The sequence below is a fragment of the Protopterus annectens genome, chromosome 2.part1 (assembly GCF_019279795.1).
Source record: "Protopterus annectens isolate FY-2018-M chromosome 2.part1, PAN1.0, whole genome shotgun sequence".
NCBI lineage: Eukaryota > Metazoa > Chordata > Ceratodontiformes > Protopteridae > Protopterus > Protopterus annectens.
Genome location: NC_056729.1, coordinates 1,488,195,120 through 1,488,216,377, shown reverse-complemented (window position 1 = coordinate 1,488,216,377; position 21,258 = coordinate 1,488,195,120). Strand labels below are relative to the sequence as shown.

The following is a 21,258-nucleotide window of genomic DNA, read 5'->3' as shown; positions in this document are numbered from 1 at the left end:
GTATGTAGGAAAAACCAGAGGGAAAGGTGTTTGCATAGTTTATAGTAGTGTTCTGGGCTGGGCTGGTATGCTGCCTGTGTAATTGGCTGATTCTGATACATTTTACCTGCCAGCTATGCTAGTTCTCTTAGATTACCTTCTTACTGCTGTTTTCCCTTCCCACTGCCTTCCTGTTTAAGCCCGGTGGTGTGCCGCGCAAACACAGTGCTCAAATGTGCAAAGAGCTGCTATTTCCTGGTTTACTGTTTTTTTTCCCTTTAAAACCTGATGAGCGGCGCACACACCTGCTTAGGCAATGTAAGGAGTGCTAGGCAGTCTCAGACACAAACCCTTGCTTAGCTCTGCTAAGCTAAGGGCAAACCAGAGCTACGGGGCTCCAATCCGCTTACAGTATGTCTGAAAGACCCCCCCATGATGACAGCTAACTCCTAGGCTTGCACCAAGCTATTCCTTCTCTTACAATGCTGGGTGCTGACTAGCATGCAGGGGAAATCTGGGATTCAGTATAATTTCCCTCATTTGCATAGGCTTGCATGCTGATGCATAGTTACATGTCCCACATTGAGCCTGCCCCCTTAGCAACCACTATTCACTGGCCATGTTGTCTTCTGCCTGCCATTGAATATAATGGCAAAATAGTGATTTTGGTTAGAATGCTTATCTTATGTTTTTTTCTTATTTTCCGCCCGATCCCATTTGTGTGCCGCTGCCCTACGCTTAAACAGCCGAGATTGGCTAAAAAAAAAATAAAGGTAGATTTTTTTTATTTTTGCAACTGTTTTCCATGCCAATGGCCTTATAGTTGGCAATTGGCATGCTTTCTACATCCACCCTTCAGATGGAGCTGTCATGGCTCCGTTTTGTACTTTGAAGAAATGTACTCCGTTAATGGCGGAGTACATTTCTGCAGATTACACTAGTCCTGCATGGCCAGTTTCCAGCTTCCTGGATCGCAAATTCACCTCATTTGCATAGATTTCTCCTGCAAATGGGGTAATTCGCATACAGGGGCTGAGTCCATGCAGGACTAGTGCAGGAGCGCTCGTGCACATCCCTACAGGTTATTCCTGGAATGCACGGCAGACATATTGCCTGCTGGAGCTCCTGCACTAGTCCTGCATGCCGTGCGGGGCTTGCTAAATCCAGGGATATATCTACTACTAAAGTCCTACTCCACACTGAAACTACCAAGCACCAAGAATGACCTAATACTGTAACATTCAATGAAATACAATTCTAACATTATCCATTTTCACAATTTTATCCACGTTCATTTATTTCAATCTATGGTTTCCTTTTCTCTTTTCACACATTTTCAGTGGTTCCTTTCTAAAATGTCCATGCCATCCTGGTTTCTCACTTTCTTCTACTTTTCTCTGTTTTTCCTTCAGTTTCTAAAAAAGTCACATTTAGTTTTCATCTGAAGCTGTGACTCCCCAAGACCACCATTATAACAGCATCTGACTGCTTAGAATCACCACAATGAAGCAACACCAATAATAAAGTCCCACCACTAACTGTAACTTGTGTAATTAAATTCTGTTGCACATCATTAGTGCAAACAGATTTGGCATCAATAAATTCTTCCTCCAATGTTGTAAAGTTTAAGGGAAGGCAGGAACTAAGCAATATAGATATATATATACATACACACACACACACACACACACACACACATATATATATATATATATATATATATATATATATATATATATATATGGATCTACCTTAGTAGATCGACATGTTAAAAGAGCGAACACGAATTAACCGATGCCAGAAGATCGCAAGTCACTTCACCGACGCCAGAAGATCGACAAGGCAGAAGACCGACGGAGGAAGACACCGACGCGGAGAACAGTGCGATGGGGAAAGGATGTGTAAGTATGCGGTAGTGACGGATGATAGGGTGCGAGTAAGGTAAGTGTGCAATGTTGGTGGTCTGTAGGGGTAGGGGTGGGATAAGTGAGTTAGGGTTAGGGCGCGGGTTAGGTAAGGGTGCGAGTAAGGTAAGTGTGCGATGTTGGTGGTCTGTAGGGGTAGGGGTGGGATAAGTGAGTTAGGGTTAGGGTGCGGGTTAGGTAAGGGTGCGAGTAAGGTAAGTGTGTGATGTTGGTGGTCTGTAGGGGTAGGGGTGGGATAAGTGAGTTAGGGTTAGGGCGCGGGTTAGGTGAGTGTGCGATAGTGATGGACCTTAGGGTAAGGGTTTGGGTTAGGGTTGTAGATAGTTGTGTATGTATGGGTTAGTGTTCGTTTGTAAGGATTTTGGTGTGCTTGTGTTGTGTGTGTGGGTTTTGGATAGGGGATTTGTTTTGTTTGTTGGTATGATGTGTCGGTTGTGTGCGATGTCGTGTTTGTGCACTGTCGATCTTCTGGCGTCGGTGAAGTGACTTGCGATCTTCTGGCATCGGTTAATTCGTGTTCGCTCTTTTAACATGTCAATCTACTAAGGTAGATCCATATATATATATATATATATATATATATATATATATATATATATATATTATATTATATTATATTATATATAGTACGTTGGAATTTATGACAATTGTTATAAAAAAGAAAACATAGATGTGTAATATATTTACATGAAAAAAATGTTAATATGGTTGGTTTTGTTTTCTATAACAACATCCATGCCTATGTCTTAAGTGAAAATGTAATAAAGGTGCTTAAAAATAAATTCTCCCTCCTGCTGTTCACTGCCCAGACAAACCATTAAAACACCAAAGCTACACACCTTCTGCAGTATACTTTGATTAGTTTTTGTATGTCCCTTCTTCCTACACTACTAATAATTTCACTTTGGATAATGACTTACTAAATTATTTGAATCAAACAAGGCTTTGGCTGAAATGCATGCCTCATTGTTTCCCTGCAATTAAATACTGAAATAATATAACTGTGATGTATAAACTTATTGTCTTCTACCTTTAGCCTCCACTCCCATCCATATGCCTCTGAAATCCTGAATTTCTTTTTTTATGTCATATACCTTACCACATTCAACTTGCAAAAAAATAAATAATGTCTTTAGTTTCTCGAACATCTTTCTTTAATTGTATGAACAATCTTCCTTGTTTGTCAGCTTATATCTTATAAAAAATAATAATTTCAGGAAACTATGTAACTTACGCCCACAAATATTGCCTCATTTTTCAATATCTGATCCATGATGAATACCAGATGATATATGAGTTGCCAAAAAACTAAACAGCTTACTAATTTTGTCCCAATGTTCTTATCTAGTGGGACTAAGGTCAACAAAAGTAATTAAATAAAGTTCTGCCCCCTGAACATGTCCCAGATGAGAGTTGTACAAATGACTGAGTCTTGACATTAAGCACAGAGACCTCCACATTCAAGAGCTGTTTTACTTATTAAGCACTTTCAACGAAATCAGACTTCTGCAGAATCCGATTAGTGATAATCAAGACACATTTAAATACTAAAATATAACCAGTCAAATACTGTACAACAGTCAAATGCCCCAGAAGCACCAAACCTTTTTACACCACAATACAATATACTTAATGCTTAATATTTTTGTTTGTCCTATTAAAAACTTGCTGCAAAATTCAACTGAAAATCATGAATAAACCCATAACAATGCATTACACCAGTTAACATACAATTCAAATTTTAGCCATGTTCAGTGTCAATATACTACCAACATTAATTCTGTCATTAGACCCACAGGGATTATCAGCTGCTAACCTCAGGTGCCACCTTACTTTCTAGTTTTTCTTCCCACAAAATTTTCCCTTGGGCTTTCTTTCCAACCATTCTAAAACAAAAACACTGAAACATTTTAAACCCTTGATATACAATAGCATGCTTACTAAAGGCACTATTCATATCTTTTCTTTTAATGTCATAATCATGTTCATGCATTTGTTTTCTCAATCAATGTTTTGTCTTCTGAATACAGCAGGCTAGATATGTAACATATTTGACTAAATATAGTAGACCCATGGATCTGCAATTGAAGCTGCCCCTTACCAGAATGGCACCATACCCTATCAATGGTTATTAAATATGCCTCCAATGTGAAATTAAGTTGACTACAGAAACCACATTTCCTGGTTCCTGTTTTTTATGTTATACAGATAGTTGTTATACTAAAAAATATTTTTGATATTACTAGATCTTTTGCAAACAAAGGTGTTTTTCTCATCTCTTTACCAATATCCAGAAAGTATTTAAACATTTGCTAGTTTTAATGATAAGATTTATGATGTTAATACTTTGACTGATGTAACTTAGAATCACAGCTTTATTAAAAGGCCCACTGTTTTTTTCAACACTGCACCGAGGCAAGCTGCTTGATCTTAACAGAAGCTAATAAAAAACGTTGCTTCTCTAATTTGAAACTTCTTTATAGTTGCCATCTAGAAAACAAAAATCAAAGGATAGACCCTCTGCAAAAAAAGATATCCTTTATTCTTTGGGATTCAGTAATAAATTGATCTACTGCAGATACTATCCTTGCCATATGCTCCGACTGGCCCTTCACCAAACTTTTCTTTATATATAGTGGATGACTGTTACTATAGTGTAAAAAAGAGTTGGAGGAAGTGGGCATTCTGTACCTGTAGAGGTAAAAGTGTTTGTTGTCCATGTTTTTAAATACAGAAACATCCAAATAGTGCAACTCCCAGCCAGAAAAATGACCAGTAAACCTCAAAAATCTAATAGTAGAATCTATATATTTCAAGAACTCATGGAGACTGACTTCAGAATCAACTCAACAAATACATGTCATCTGAAAACCTAAAATATAAATTCTAATTTCCTACAAAAGTGGAGTCGAATATAAACTGCTTCTCCCAGTACACCATGACAATAGTTGCATAAATGGGACACAGGCTGCACCAGTGGCAACACCTGATATTTGGTGATAATTTTTACCTTCAAAATAAATACAGTTATTACATAAAACAATGTTTATGAATTCACATACTATACTTAATGAGAGAAAACAAATCAGTACCATCCAAGATTAGAAAAACAGTTTTCAACAAACAAATCTTGTGATAACCAACTTAAAAAGTGCTATGAATCCTTTCACAAAATAAGCATGCATAACTAAAAAAGGCTTTGTTTTTGCATCAATATAAAGTACACAAAGGCTGTTTATAAGAATTGCTGGCATCAACAGTAGGGCACAGTGGGGGCCCCACAATAGACATATGCACCTTGGGTATCCCAAAGATAATTGGAATCACTGGTTTGGGAATCTGCAAAAACTTGTATGCTTCAGCATTAACACATTTTTGCATTAATAAATAATGTTGAAACAAATCAATTCTATGATACAAAATATGTATCTCATTAACAGATGCTGAAGTGCAAGTATTATTCACATTTAATAAAGCACTCATTCTGCTCATGTAATCCATTGTATCCATAAACAGCATCCAGCCCCATTTATCTGGCTTTACAGGCCTTATTTATCTATCTTCAACTTCCTTTCGATAGGAAGATTATACAATTTATAATATTTTTGTTCATACCAGTCTAAGAATGTTCTTGGATGTTGTTTTCAACCATTCCCTCAAATAAATTAATCACAAGAAGCAGAGAGGGATTAAAAGTACCACTGCAGGCCAGCGTATGATGAATATTGTCATTGGATCCCTTGTGACTATTACCTTTAAACATCAACCCAAGATTTAATTTCCTGGCAAAACTCCAAAGTTCAACTAAACTGTTAACTACATCTAGTGTAGAAGCCAGAGCAAAATTAAACCCATGCTCAGATAATGAAATGTACCCGTTACTGTTAATGCCCAGATGAGTATAATTATAAATTCTGAAATTCTTTCAGCAAAACACTACAGTACTTTGATTGACTTCTGGAAAAAAAGTCAGTAGAAGCTATTTGTTGTATCATCTCCCTTGAAGACTGCAAGTCTATGTGTTGCTCATATGATCTATCCTTGGGTTGTTCTTCATGCTCACTACCCCACTGACTGATGACTGGGTAATCTATCTGATCAATACAGGAGTGGAAAATCTAGAAAGTCAACACTATGGTCCTTATTTGTTGTGTAATTAGTTATCAGCAGAAGAAGGAACAAATGATTTATAAGAAACAGGCAACTTGCAGGTAGCATTAGGAACAAGCTTAGCTTGTGGAGTACCATACTAGCATCAATACCTTTCTAATTATTTTCACTTTTATGTCCTTTATGGAACATGTGTTCTTATCCACCCTCTGAAAGACATCAAAATATTTACCTTTGAGTGATGAAAAAAAAATTCATTAACAGATATATCCAGTGCCAAAATCTTGGCTATGAGCTTGTTCATTTGTTTAGCATTTGCCCTAATAAGTATCCTCATCAGCTCAAACACATGTTGATCAAATAATGCAAGAAACTCAAGATGTAACTCACTGCCTTCCTGCAACCCATTACAAAATGTCCAACTTCATAGCCCTGTGGACTACCTTAGAGCTTATACATTCATGGAAACAACTAGTTTCATGTTGAAGACTATGACATTCGTTAAGCTTTTTTCAAAACGGACCCACAATGAACTGAAAAAGAGTTACATTCCGTAGAATTAGTCCTTCCAAAGTTAAGTCAGAAAATCACTGGACCAAGGATGGTATGCTACCATTAGTTACTCGCTGCTTTGGACTAAACGTTATTGCATGTCAAGGTCTTAAAGTGCTTCCATGTTTTGTTTTGGATGGGGTGGAAAGAAATTCTGTGGAGTGGAGGTGGTTGTGGGAAGAAAAACTGGAAAGAAAGGAATTAAGATTTCAGCTGAGGTTAGCAATAGACACTCCCTCTGGGATTGACAGAATTTTTATTGATAGTATACTGACGCTGAATGTGGCTAAACTTTGAATAGTATGTTAACTGGTATAATGCATTCTTACAGGTTTACTCAATTTCAATTGAATTTTACAGCAAGTTTTTAATAGCTCAAATGAAAATACTAGGTATAAATTGTATTTTACTGTGGTGTTAGCAATAAGTATGGTGATTGTGAAAAGTGTGACTTTTTACAGGATTTAATTGGTTATATTTTAGTACTTATATGGGAAGCAATTATCAGTATTCAGAATTTGAAGAAGTCCAATCTGGATGAAAGTGCTTCATTAATAAAAAAAACAATTATTACAAATCCCTTAGTGTTTAATGTGTGCAGCTTTTGGAGGTTTGTATTTTTGTTTTTGTGCCACCAGGAGTTTAGTGATTCTAAGTTATGACATTGCAAAGGTCTGCCACAGATACACTTCTAAAACAAGTGCAGAAAAATGTTACTCCTATAGCAGAATGCCTTTTTACATTAGCAAAAGGTCAAAAGTGTACATTTTCACAGAAAATTATATAATTTAAGTGCATGGGAATTTCTTGTTTAGCCACAGGCTTCTCATTCCTTCAAGGCCAAAGTTGACAAAACCTTAGTCTAGTTTACTGGTAGGTTTGACCCTCAATGGGTAGCATTGTAGCTGTCTTTGGATGGTAATACTACAGTACAACAGATACACAAACACAAACACACACACACATACACACACACACACACACACACACACACACACACACACACACACACACACACACACACACACACAAGCACAGAATTTCACACTTCCATAAAGACGCAGAGAAGCAAATGGTGGTCTTGTTCAAGGATGTTCTGCAAAAACTTATAGGAGGGAATAAGCATTAGTTGTAAAGGGTAAGGATGAATCAGGACCTGGTAAACCAGGAGGCCATATTTCACACAGGCCTAAATATAAAAGTCAGTGAATGGGAAATCATGACCTGTTATAACCTATATTCTAAAATATTTTTTAAAGAAAGAAAAAGAGAGAAAACCACAGAATTGCCCATTTTAGCTTAGAAAGCTCCTATCTTGACCTCTGCCATCACTAGGCTTCAGCGCCCTTGGATAAACTAACACAAAATGGAAGTGTCCAGTGGTTCAGTTCCCTGAAAGTACTTAAGAAAAAAAATTATTATTTTGTCACTGGATACTTACTGAAGTTTCATCAGCAATTAGGTGCCAAGCACTTATCTAAAAACACAAGGCAAGCAATTACTATCTTCTAAATGACATGTCGCTATATCAGCAAACAGGCATATTTATTTTAACTCATATTTACAAAACAATAAAAAAATTCTGCTATGACTAACTTGTACATTTGTGAGAAATCTATGCTTTACATTTGTTAAACTGCTAATTTGAATTCATGAAAGGACTAAATAAAGATGGCAAAAGGCCAGCAGAAGTAGAAGAATCAAGTGCTTTGAAGGCAGTTTTTCCTTTCTCTGGGATCAGAGGGCATTTAATGCAAACACAAGTTCTAGTGTAGACAAGAGGCAACATGACTGCTTGTGATGTAAAGCCTCATTTTAGGGACACATGCTGTATGAAGTCATGAATTCACTCATCTGCTTTCCCATAAGCACAGACTGACAGTCCAAACCATGTAACACCTATCTGCACACAAATGATAAAAAATCAAAAAGGCCAAAGGTCCTGAGTAAAGAGAATCCTTGCTTAGTAAGGCACATGGGTTGAGAGCCAAGTCATGCAAACAGCATAACAGCAGTGAGAAAAGGAGAAGGTGGGGATGACTAAGATGAAACTGGGACGAGGTCTGGTTTAAAAGATTTCTGTGGAAAGGAGATTAAAGATAAAGAAAAACAAGTTGCTACTTAATTGGTCAGTCATGCTGAGAAATGATACTGGCTTTCCCTTTGCCTCCAGTGCAACAGCCGCTTAACATCTCTAATACAACATGGCTGATCGTATTTTTGTAAATCAGCAGGTACAGACAACATTTGTTGCTCAGTCAAGATTAAAGTCACATGTAGTACTACCAAATGCAGCAGTTTCATTTCAGCTCAGCGTACATCAGCTCCTCTTGTCACTGTTGCTCAAGTCGCTGTTCCCCTGAGCATAACAGCTTGCCTCGGAAGCTTCTTGTGTGCTATTGCTCAGACCACACAGCAATGCTATCCTGCTGCTTGAAGTGCATTAAATGCTAAAACGTCTGAACCTGAACACTCTCAGACAAACAGCAAGAGAGTTTTGCACTGTCTAGAAGTGACTGTTTTTTTCCCTGAGATGCAACTATCTCACAGTGAGAATAAAGTATGGGGAGTTGGTGCACAAGGGTGCTCCCTTTTTTTACTATTTGCTATTTTGTGCCAACTGCTGTCATATGACAAGTTTGACTACATGTGTTATGAGCAAGTGAGCTATCACTTGAGAAATGGTAACTAGCTGAATGTAATCTTCCAGATTAAAACTCCTCAAATGCTGACATCCCAGAATGATCTTTTTATTACACAGCTGCACTATGAGATTAAAGTTGTGGAAGCCATTAGTCACACATGCAGGGCGTTTCTTACTTCTTCATGGTTATGCAACCATGGAGTCAAATAAACGGGTATAAGGGAGTAGCAAAGGGGAGGAGGATTTACCGTAATCTTCAGTTTTGGCAGATGTATTGTTTGATTCACCCAGTCTGATGTTAAGGGACCTTACACTGACTTCTCACAGTGGATACTTTATGATCATTTGTGTAATCAAGCCATCAGTTTTAAGCAACAGTCGCCCATGCAACTCTAATACAAGCATGCATGTTTCAAGTACTAACATTTAATCTCAGAAAAGATAGATGCACTTACCAAGTCAAAATCAGTGTGCTTTCTTCATGGAATGCCCACTACTATACCAATTAAAATTAAAAAATAGTTGTAATAATGTAACAACTACATCTAAAAAGCCAGTACAGTTAATTGTTTTGACCCCAGTGATTCCAAAGAAATTTAAAAACTGCAATGATGACACCAGTAACTGACTGAATGATAAACTTAAAACTGAATGACACTTTTGCACAGTAAAATGCAACATTGACCGTTTAAATTCAGGCAAGAAATGTCAAAATGAAGAATTGCCACAGCACTGATTATGATTACTGCACTTGATTCATAAAATAATGAAACCTGTTGTAATGTTGTAAACATGTATTCCTGCACACAAAAATTATGCTAGTACTGGCATCTCTTTTTTTTTCTGATCACTTCTTATTTACAAATTTCAATCAACATAAAAAAATAAAACAAGCTTAAATATTACCTGTATAAAATTAGTAGCTGTAACCCTGAGTCGAGAAGTTGGGTCCCCCATTTTGCTGATTAGTAATGGCAGTACTCTTTCCACACAGTGGGTGGTCTCAACTTTGCCCAGTTTGTGTTTCGGAACATAATGGGTAATAATCATTTTCAGTAGCTTTAAAGAAGCCTGGAACACCTAAGAGATAAAATAATGTACAATTATTTCAGTGCATATCCTTAAGAAATAGCCAAAGCTTCAAAATTCTTGTACTACCAACACATTGGTTTTACTTCAAAAGATGGTCAAATTACAATATATATGCTATAGAGAGGTTAAAAAAAGAAGTTATGTTCTTACCATAACATTCCATCTGTGTTGTCACTGCATTCCTCCTCAACCTGTGGGTTTCGGATCTGACCCTCAGATCCAACTCGGCCGTCTTCCAAGCTGAGGAATCGAAGCTCGAACTCCTCCCATCCGATCCACAATGCCTCGTTCTGCCAGTCAACTTCAGATCGAGTTTGCAGCAACCCTCTACTAACACAATCAAACAGAGACAAAAATAGCCTTATAAATACCAGAAAATTATAAGATCAAGCATAAAGGTCAGGGGCTTAACCAGGAAATGTAGTTCCTCTGAATTCATCCAACAGGTCTCTCATAGTCATGGACAGGGGGAAGGAGAGAGGGAAGGTTGAGGAGGAATGCAGTGAAAACACAGATGGAACGTTATGGTAAGAACACAACTTCTTTATCTGATGTTGTCGCTGTCATTCCTCCTCAACCTGTGGGACAGAGTCCCCAGCTACAATAACCCTAGGGCGGTCCTCATGGAAGTATATTACAAAGCACTGCAGAGCCAAAGGCAGTTATATTCCTGGAGGTAATGTCCAACTTGTAATGAGTAACAAAGGTATGGAAACCTGACCAAGTTGCAGCTGCACAAATGTCATCAATAGACACCCTAGACCAAAAGGCCTGAGAAGTTGCCATAGACCTTGCCATGATTTTGCCTGGTAAAGGCCTGGTCTTGGACGAGTACACAAAGGAAATACAATCTCTCTACCACTTGGCAAGAGTAGTCTTGATGATGGTTCACCCTATCCTTACTTCAAAAAAAGATACAAACAGCTGTTCTGACTTCCTACAAGACTTACTTCTATCTAGGTAAAAGCGTAATTGCCTATGAGCATCCAGAAGGTAGAGAGTATACTCTCCTTTGTTTTGGAAGTTGGGGAAGAAAACATGAAGGTTGATAGATTGATTTATATTATTTTTCGTACCCATTTTGAGTAAGAAAAATGGGTTGGTATGTAAGGAAACTCTTTGTGAAAGATTAGGTAAGTGGGTTCAGATGAAATGGCTTGTAGCTCTGAACCCCTTCTAGCTGAGGTGATAGTCACAAGAAAAACTGTCTTCCATTACAGACATTTCAGGTCTACCTTAGCTGCAGGTTCAAAAGGAGGAAGGACTAGGGCTTGTAAAACCGTGGTTAGATTCCACGGAGGAGTAGGGTCTTTGAGCAAAGGGTGAAGTAAAATGATACCTCTCAGAAATGGTTTGTAAAGTATAGATGAAGCCAGAAATGGCAAGTTTTCCCCAACATGAAAACTGGAAATAGCTGCTAACTGTAATTTCACAGTGGAGTAGCTGGCTCCATTTGGAAGAGGAAAGCCAAAAAAATCCAAAACGTTTGGAATGGAAGCAGTGAAAGGATCTATGTTTTGTTGTTGGGCCCAGGGGGAAAAAAGTGTCTAGCCATCATCAGAACTGGAGAAAACGTGGTTAACTTCAGCCCTTGGAGATCTGGGTGGGAGTGCCTTGATGGGTGAGACAGCAGATCTGAGACTGGATCCACAGTCGTCAGCAGGGAAATTAGACAAAACCAATGAAAGGTGAACCAAACGTGACAAGGCCAGAAGGGGGCAATGAGGATAACTTTGCTCTTCAACCTCTATGCTTACTGCAGAAATTTGGGGATTAAAGGGACTGGAGGGAACATGTAGGGAAGACTGAAGGGCCAAGCATGAGCCAGAGTGTCCCTTGGTGACTGACCCTGTAGAGGGATCTGGGAAAAGAAGCTGTTGCATTTGTTGTTGAAGGGGGATGCAAACAAATCACAGCAGGGTTGACCCCATTTGCATAAAATCATGTTTTCCACCAATTGATTCAGGGACCACTAGTGAGGCATCAGATGAACTCAGCTGAGCCTGTCCACCATCCTGCTGGCCTCCACCAGAATGTCCATTGCTGTAAAAAAGCAGTTGGCAGAGATCGCCCATTGCACCCTCATTGCTTCTCGACACAGCAGGTACGATCTGGTTCCTCCCCGTTTGTTGATGTACCAGACCACTGACATATTGTCTGACTGACTGTACTACAATTGTTCCTAGAAGAAGAAAACTGTGTAGAGCTTGCAGTGCTAGAAGTACTGGTCTTATCTCCAGGATGTTGATATGCAATTTGGTCTTTTGGGGAGTCCATGTGCCTTGGACAGTCTAACCCAGAAAATATCCCTACCATCTTGTCTGGGAAGCATCCATGGTCAGCATTACTTTGGGAGGGGGAAGAACAGAGGGTCATCCCTACATGATATCTGGGGAATGAAGCCACCAAAGAAGAAAGTTCCTGCATACTCGTGAAAATTTGATCAGAAAGTTTAAAGGGTGCCTGGGTAATGACCATTGAACTGCATAGGCTGTGGGTAACAAAGTTATCGTGACTGTCACTGTGGGGCCAGGGGTGGCTAGAATCTGTTTGATATGAGATCACAAAGTAGTGATCCTGTCCAGAGTGAGATAGGTCCTTGTTGAGATCATGTCCAGATGTGTTCCGATGACGTCTATGGTTTGAACTAGCTGCAACTGGGATTTCTGAATATTGATCATTATGCCTAGAGAGAGCGCTAGCTGTAACAAGTACTCTCTGTCTTGGACAAGTAGATGCCTAGTTGGTATGGTTAGGAGTCAGTTGTCAGGATACATGGAATCCCTGTAGCCTGAGATGGGCTGAGACAACCACTATGCATTTGGTGAACACCCTGGGGGCTGTGGTGAGACTGAACTAAAGTGATCTAAATTGGAAATGGCTGCCTCCCAGCGTGAAATGAAGGTACCATCTGGATCACATGTCCATTTTAATGTACTAGTATGCATCCTTCAGTTCTACAGAGCACATCCACTCTTCCATTCTCAGAAGAAGTAAAATTGACTGAAACGTGACCTTCCTGAATTTTGAATTCCTTACTGATTTGTTCAGGGATGTCAAGTCCAGGTTTGGCCATAGGTCCCCTGTCTTCTGTGGTACTAAAAAGAATCTTGAGTAAATGCCTGATCCTATCTGGTTGAGAGGGACCTCCTGGATGACTTTGTTTGTAGCAGCTTTGTGATTTCTTGAGCTGCCTTCTCCCTCTGATTAGGTGGGACTTTGGGGAGGAGAGGCTTTGGTTTGGGGTTTTCCAAAAAGGGAATAAAGTATCCTCTGGATACGATCCTTAGCACCCACTGATTATTCTTGACGATTGCCCAGGCTTGTGGGTGTAAGGAGATGCACCCCCCCCGACTTCCTCCAAAGGAGGGCAGTCAGGCCACCATTCGGGAGCGCTGGAAGGGTCTGTCCAAGAAGGAATCTTGACACCCTGTGTTCTGCGGACCCCCTCTGTCACGGGGGCAGCGTCTCCTACCGAAGCTGTTACCCTCTCTGCCTCTGGAGGAAGAGTCTCCTGAGATTCTTGAAAATGGCCTTGACATTTCTTGAGGCACAATTTTTCCCCCCACATTGGTTCCTGGAGAAGGACCTTAGTGAGGTGGAAGAATGGATCCTGATGGCAGACAAGGTGTTTCCATCTTTCTTGCTCTTGAAGAATGTGTCTCTTACTGCTGGACCGAACAATGACAATCTGTCAAATGGGGCATTGACAAATGATGCCTTGAAAGGTTCCACAAAGTCACACAGCCACATCCAGGTATGCCGCCTGATGGCAATGCCCGAACCGGCTGCCCTAGAGATGCCCTCTGCAGCATGAGAGATCAACCTTATGGACGCATTAGATATGGAAAATAGAGTAGCCATTCTGGAAGAAAAGGTCTTCTGATCCTCAGCAGACATGGACTCTGAGGTAGACTCAAAGAGTTCTTTGACAAAGTCTCTCTGTAGTCTAGTAAAATGGGATTGGTAATTTAACACTCGTAAGGCAAAAGTGGACGAAGAGTAAACTCTCTTACTGAATCTGTCCATATCCCTAGGCTCCCTGTTAGGGGGATGGATAGAGGGGATTTCCTGGGCTAGTTCATTTTTGGTTGCTGCCGCAACCACTATGCCATCTACTGGAATACCTTTAGTCCAATGTGGTTTGTTAGTAGGCATGCTAATCTTGTTGGTCCTTTTCAGGATGGGCTCTACAGTGTCCGTTTCCTTCCATGCCCTGGTAGATACTAGTTCAATCAGTGCATCTGTGGGGGGGGACACGTAGGATGTAGATGGGCTGGACCCAAAAGCATCCAACAGCCTTGTTTCCTCTGGGGTGGGGCTTTAGGCAGACCAACCACCTCTTTGGCGGAGTATATCTCTAGGATGTCCGAAAAGGCAACATCCTCAGTTGGAGATCTTAGGGACCCCTCCCTTGAAATCAGTGCTGGTAGTGAGAGATTCCTGTGGGGGAATCCAGGTATCTCCTTTTACACCATCTCTTCTGAGGAGCCTCCTCAGTGGAATGCTCCAGAGAGGTGTCAGAAAAAAATTGGGTTTCCACTGAAGGGATGGAATGGAGGGTCTCCAGGGCAAGCTCTCCCCATGGTAGATGAGAGGCCTCAGATATTGGACCCATGGGGGTGAAGAGTGGAGCCAAGGAAGGAAGGAAGAACTGAGGCTCTCCTGGGATGGGAGAGGACACTCTCCACCACTTCGAATGGAGAGGGGCTTGGAGTGTCCGAGGGTCATCCCTCAAGAGGTGAAGTCAGTGGAACGGACATCCCTCATGTACCAGGAGCCCTATGCTCTGAAGGGGAAGTCAGAACTGAGCTAAAAGACTAAAGGTATCCCAGTTGAGGCTCTGAGGGGCAGTGAAGGCTCCGCAAACTTCAGAGTCGATGTAAACCCCCCAACTCGACATCGAAGATCTGGCTCTGAGACACTCTAAGTGCGAACACAGTCGGGGCTGAGTGTGTCTGGGAGCCCATCGGAGATGAAGAGACCACCACTACTGGCTCCAACGTTGCGGCTCTTGGAACAAAAGCACCAGCAGACTCCAAAATCAAAGATCGAATCAGAAAAGGAGCAACAGGATAGAATGGGGAGATTCTGCTTGTGGATCCGGTGGGGGATGGAGCTAGCAAAACCCTTGTCTGGATCTGTGCCTGAAGAAACTGCCTCATCAATCTATCCATGTTGTTCTCAGATAAAGTATGGGAAGAGCTGGTGGAAGAAGTGGTCAAGGGTGGTCTGGATGGCTTTTTAGGAGAGATCTCCCTGTGGGGAGACATCTGTGCTGAAGTACTCTGCTCCGAACTGGCCAGTGGAGCCCGCGGAGTAGGAGGATAAGGTGGAGTTGAGAGGTTTGTCCCCAAGGAAGTTGGATCTGATGTTTTTGGTGCTTTCTTCACCGGATCTGACATAGTAGAAGAAGACCAACCTGGGGATCATTTCCTTGCTTTCTTTCTCCTTGTGTTTCCTGGAGGGGGGGGGGGACTGAGCCCCTGAGGTGTAAGGGACAGCAGGAGAGGAGCTAGAGGGAAGCAAGCCCTTAAGGGTAAGCTTGTTCCATTGCTCCACCAGGGCAAATAGATGGAAGGTAGAACAAATAGGGCAGGACCTGTCCAAGTGTGAGGGCCCAGGACAGTAAATGCACTCCCTGTGGGCATCATACAATGGGATCTTGTGCCCACAGGAAGTGCATTTTTTGAAACCTAGAGGTTTGTCCGATTTAGGATCGGGCTTGGACTTCATAAAGTAAGGTGGAGAGAAACGAGAAAGGAAACTATCTTTTTTTCTTCTTTTTTTTTTTTAATGAAAGGAAAGAGTATAGGAAAGGCAGGAAAGCTACATCGGACAGAAAACCCAGTTTACACATAGCAGGAAAGAATGGAGAAAACAGCTAAAAGCAAGACTGGGTAAGAAAAAATGTGATAGAAACTAAAGGGTAGAAATTAGAGTCACTTACAGAGAAAAACTTTCCTAAACTGGAGGAACTCTGGAGCTATAACAGCCTTGAGTGTACTCTACGAGCGACAAATGAGATCTGAAGTTGACTGGGGGAATGAGGCATTATAGGTAGGATGGGAGGAGTTCGAGCTTTGATTCCTCAGCTTGGAAGACAGCCGAGTGGGATCTGAAACCCACAGATTGAGGAGGAATGACAGTGACAACATCAGATCACCTTTTTTCTAGCACAGAAAGATGTCTATAATGGAAACAGTGCCACCTATCAATTTAAGTATGATATATTTTTATAAACTGGCACTCAAAATGAATCAGAATGCTATACCTAATCTTTTATTTAGTTCAGAGCATCTGAACTTCTTTTTGCAAAAGTTATTTTGTGTTCTGTATAACAAACTGCAGAAATGAACAACATAATAAAATAAGAATTTATTCAGACCCAGAGCACACTTGGGGTAGGAATAAAGACATTGGTTTAACAGTCAGACTACAATGCTGCTGACTGACTGTATCTCCTCTCCTCAACTCCTTCTTGAAGGAATGATGGCTTCAGTTAAGGAAGTAATGCAATTTACCAGTCCCTTTCCCTGCTGTCAAAAGGGTGCAAGGGAAGGGATTGGAGCCATACTGATGGTCAGCTTGACAGATACCAGACAGCCAATAAATAAACGAATGAATAAATAAAAATCAACAGTCATTTTATGGGTTATACAATAAAGACTTCCAACAATTAGTTTACTGTAATCAATGTTTTTCAGACTAATTTTTATTATAAAAATGACTTAATGCCTAACATTTCATTTAAATAAAATTTCAAAGACAATAATTATAAAATCCAAAAAAACTTTTCCCTTTCCTTTAAGTACTTTTCATGTGTTCTAAACTTAAAAAGTTGACAGAATTAAAAATAAGAGAATTTATACTGACTTGCCCACACATTTATTCAGTATGCATCTAATATACTACTGTAATCTAGGCTTCAATATTCTTGTCTTCAGGCCTTCATTAATTCTGTTGCAAGGACAGGTATTACTACTACTGCTTTAAGGTCTCTGTGGAGTGTATCTTATCTTTTTGCATAGGTTTTTATATAAGTTACTAGGCTAGCTGCCCTTGAGGACCATTTTAAACCTAGCCAATTCCCCCTTTTATGCTCAATTTGGTAAGAGACTGGCCTCACCCATCCCATGGCTGACAATTATATATTACCCCTAATGAGAATAACTGGAATCATACCATAGAGGGGACCATGCATGGGATAAATAATTTAGGATCTGCCTCTGTCCATTAGTAGTACAGGGTGCTGTCCTGGTTTCCCATCCATATATCCAAGTTGTTCTTGAATATGGATAGGGATGAAGTTTGCTTTATGTGGATAGGAAGTCTGTTCCTGAGCAGCACTATCCTCTGCGAGATATACCTGTTCTTTCAAACCATTCTGCTGATGCTGCAGAAGAGTTTTTTATGCCATTGACTTGCTGGTGTGTAGTAAATCCATCAGTTTTGGGTTGGAGGATGCCTTGTATGTCAGACACAGGTCACCTCTTAGCAGTCTGTAGGATACTGAATATAGCAAATAGGCTTTGAGTCGGTCCATGTAGGAGATGTTGTTTAGGCCTTGTATCCTTTTAGTAAGGTATCTCTGTGGGTGTTCCAGTTGTTGCATGTGTCTGAGATGCAAGTCCAAGGAGCATTCCATTCCATGAATGGTACAATGAGGGCTGGGTAAAAGGAGACAGTGACATCTCTAGATCTACACGCAATCCCTAAGCTGTGCAATACAGAAAAACTTTCTTACAGCAATAAACATGTTGGTCAAAAGCTAGGTCACTGTCCACATAAGTTCCTAAATCCCGAACAACTGGGTCATCTCTTAGGGGCATATTATTAATTTGGTAGTTCCCTTGGATAGATGACTTTCCAAAGGATACAATAATGTATTTTTGGCATTTAGCTTCAGTCCATAATTTTGCTACCAGTTATTTATTTGGAAAAAACCTTCCTGCAGGACGGCTAAGTCATTTGGGGGTTCAGTGACAGCTCCTAGTTTGCAGTTATTTGCAAACTCAGTTAGTCAAGTCCCTTTGGTATTGGCTTTTACTGCAGAAAAGTAAATGCCAAACAGGACAGGTTCCAGTAGAGATCCCGGCAAACTCCACTAGTGTTTGGTCTCTTTGTGGAGGTAATTTCCTTTATTTTCATTTCCTGTGTCCTATCTGTGAGCCAGTTAGCACTCCACTGGGGGACATGGGTGTTTATTCCCAGTTTATTTAGCTTTTTTACCATGCTTGCATGGAAAAGTGCATCAAAGGCTTTGGCCAAGTCGAGGTATGAGGTGTGTACCATTTTGCCTTCATCCATTGCTTTGGTGACCTTTTTAAAAAAATCCACCAGGATTCTTGATTGTGAACTGTAATGTTTCCACTGTCTCAAATATGTTGTATGTTTATACATATGTGGTGCTTTTCTCCTTGGGCATCCATTGAAAATGGGTCTTCTAGGACCAGACAGACTTTCTCTGTAAACTAATGACAAGAAATAAATAAGGACAGATAACTGCACAGACTATATAAGTAGAGTTACATATTGTGAAGCCCCTGATCTTTACTTAATCTTTTTGTTATGTCTGCTTATTAACCGGGTAAGTGGTTTGGTCTGTTGACCCTTTTCAACCATGACCAAAGCTCAATAAGCACAAATACACATAGATGAAATAGGAGAGCATGAGATAATTGTTAAACACATGGCATTACAGTCCACAATATGCATATTCAGAATTACATCAATGCAAGATAGTCAAAAGCAACAGTGCAGCAACTAAATGTACAGTAAAATGTTAAACACAAGGTATTACAGTTTTTAATATACAGCTTATGTATGACAAATTATGCAACAGGAGCAGAAAGTACAAATTACAAAGAAACCACATAAACTATTTATTTTATTTAAAAGTAAACATTCTGTAAGTAAGCAAAGACGTACACACTTTCAGCCACTGTGGCCTAATGGTTAAGGTGTTTGCCTTACAAACACAACAAAGGGGTGTTTGAGTCAAAAGAAAAAATTGGGGCTAAGCTTAAAATGGCTCGCAAGGGCAGTTAGCTTAGTACTAATCTATGAACCTACGAACCTATAAAATCTTTACTGCAAGTTCATATGTTCATAGGTGTGTATTAGGCTAATGGCTCTGGTGCCATTAGAAGCCTAGCCCATAGAAGTGCCCTGACATTGTGCAACCTGACATTAGTTCCCAGTGCCTCTATCAAGTAGAGCCAACGGAGTGTTCCCTGGGGTGAACTTTCTATTACCCATCCACTCATCAATATTTCTCTTGAAGAGGGTCAGCGAGGTGCTCTGCTTGACATGTATGGGAGGTGTATTCCAGAGCATGGGCAGTCTCTGGGTGAGGAACCTGCCCCTCCAGCATATTCTGTTGATTGTGGTAATGAGGCTGAGGTCTCTGTAGCGTGTGGTGTGGAGGGATTGGGATTTCTTTAGATGTAGCATTTCTAACAGAGCTGGGTCAGACATGGCTTTGTAAGTCAAGCAATGGTCACCTCTAAGTAGGCAATATGAGACAGAGAATAGCTGGAGTCTTTTGAGTCTGTCCATGACAAGTGTTTAAGGCCTATGATCCGCTCTGCGAGGTACTTCTGTGGCTTCTCCAGCTGTTGCTGGTGTCTAGTGAGGTACATGCCAATTTGGGCATTATACTCAATGATTGGTCTAATGAGGGAAGAGTAGAGAGAGATTATGACCTCTTTCTTTCTGGATGCAAAACTCTTGGTAATGAGATGTGCCACATAGAAGGACTTTCTGACCACAGTGGCAATGTGGTGGTCGAAGGAGAGGTTGCTGTCAACCTGCGTCCATGTGTTCAGTGGACTCCCACTGATGTGGTAATTAGTTGGAACTGAGTTTTTATCAAAGGGGATGACAACACATTTTTGGTGTTAAGCTTAAGGCCATGGTTTTGACACCAGTCATTAGTCACAGTGAAGCCTTTCTGTAGGATGTCTGCATCACTTGGGGATTTAATAATGGTGCCCAGCTTGCAGTGGTCTGTGAACTTGGTCAGCCAGAGTCCCTTTGTGTTGGCCTGGAATTCAGAGAAGTAGATGTCGAACAGGAGAGGACTCAAGACCAATCCCTGTTGGACTCCACTTGTGACTGGTTGGCAGTCTGACTTGGAGTCCGCTACTTTCACACTGTGTGTTCTATCTGTGACCCAATTTGCAACCTACCTAGTGATACAGGGGTTGATGCCTAGTTTGGTGAGTTTATCAATAATTCCCGACTGAGGAATGGTATCAAAGGCCTTGGCCAGATCGAGGTAGGCTGTATGCACTGCCTTACCTTCATCCACAGCCCTGGTGACTGACTCAAAGAAGTCAACCAGGTTGAGCAGGCATGATCTCCCTTTCACAAAGCCAAGTTGTGTGGGGTCTAGAGTTTGGAGATTTCCTATATTTTTGTTAATCAGGTCAATGATGATGCATTCCATAGCTTTGCATATCAGACTCATCAGGCTAATGGGGCGATAATTCCCAGGATTTGTAGTCGCTCCTCCTTTGTGGAGAGGGATGATTGTAGCAGGGCACCATTCATTAGGGACAAAGCCTGAGGTGAGGCTGTGATTGATCAGGGCACACAGGTGAGGTGCCAGTTCATTCTGTAGTTCATATAGAACACAGTGAGGGATATTGTTAAGTCCCATAGAAGCTGAATTCTTGGCCTTGGACAGTGCTGTTTTAACCTGTGCAGCAGTAATATTGGGTGCCTGGCAATCTACTGGTATTGTGATTGGTCTTTTGGGGGGGTAAAGTTGGCACTGAATCTGTCGGCCAGTATATTGGCAATATCTACTGGCTCTGTATAGAAGGTACCATTGTACAGTATCTTAGAGCAAATCTGGGTATTGCCATGGAGATTCTTTACATAACTACAGAAGGCCTTGTGGTTGTCTTTACTATCTGCTGCAATTCTGTTTTCATAGCTAGCTTTAGA

At 40.7% G+C, this 21,258-nt stretch overlaps 1 protein-coding gene across 1 annotated transcript in view; it reads right to left on the bottom strand.

Annotated features, from left to right (window-relative positions):
* The window catches only part of CEP104 (centrosomal protein 104), a 2,320,447-nt gene that overhangs the window by 1,306,371 nt on the left and 992,818 nt on the right, over positions 1–21,258 (bottom strand). Inside the window, 1 exon segment of the mRNA XM_044062948.1 lies at positions 10,117–10,290. Coding sequence (XP_043918883.1) covers positions 10,117–10,290 — 174 coding nt within the window.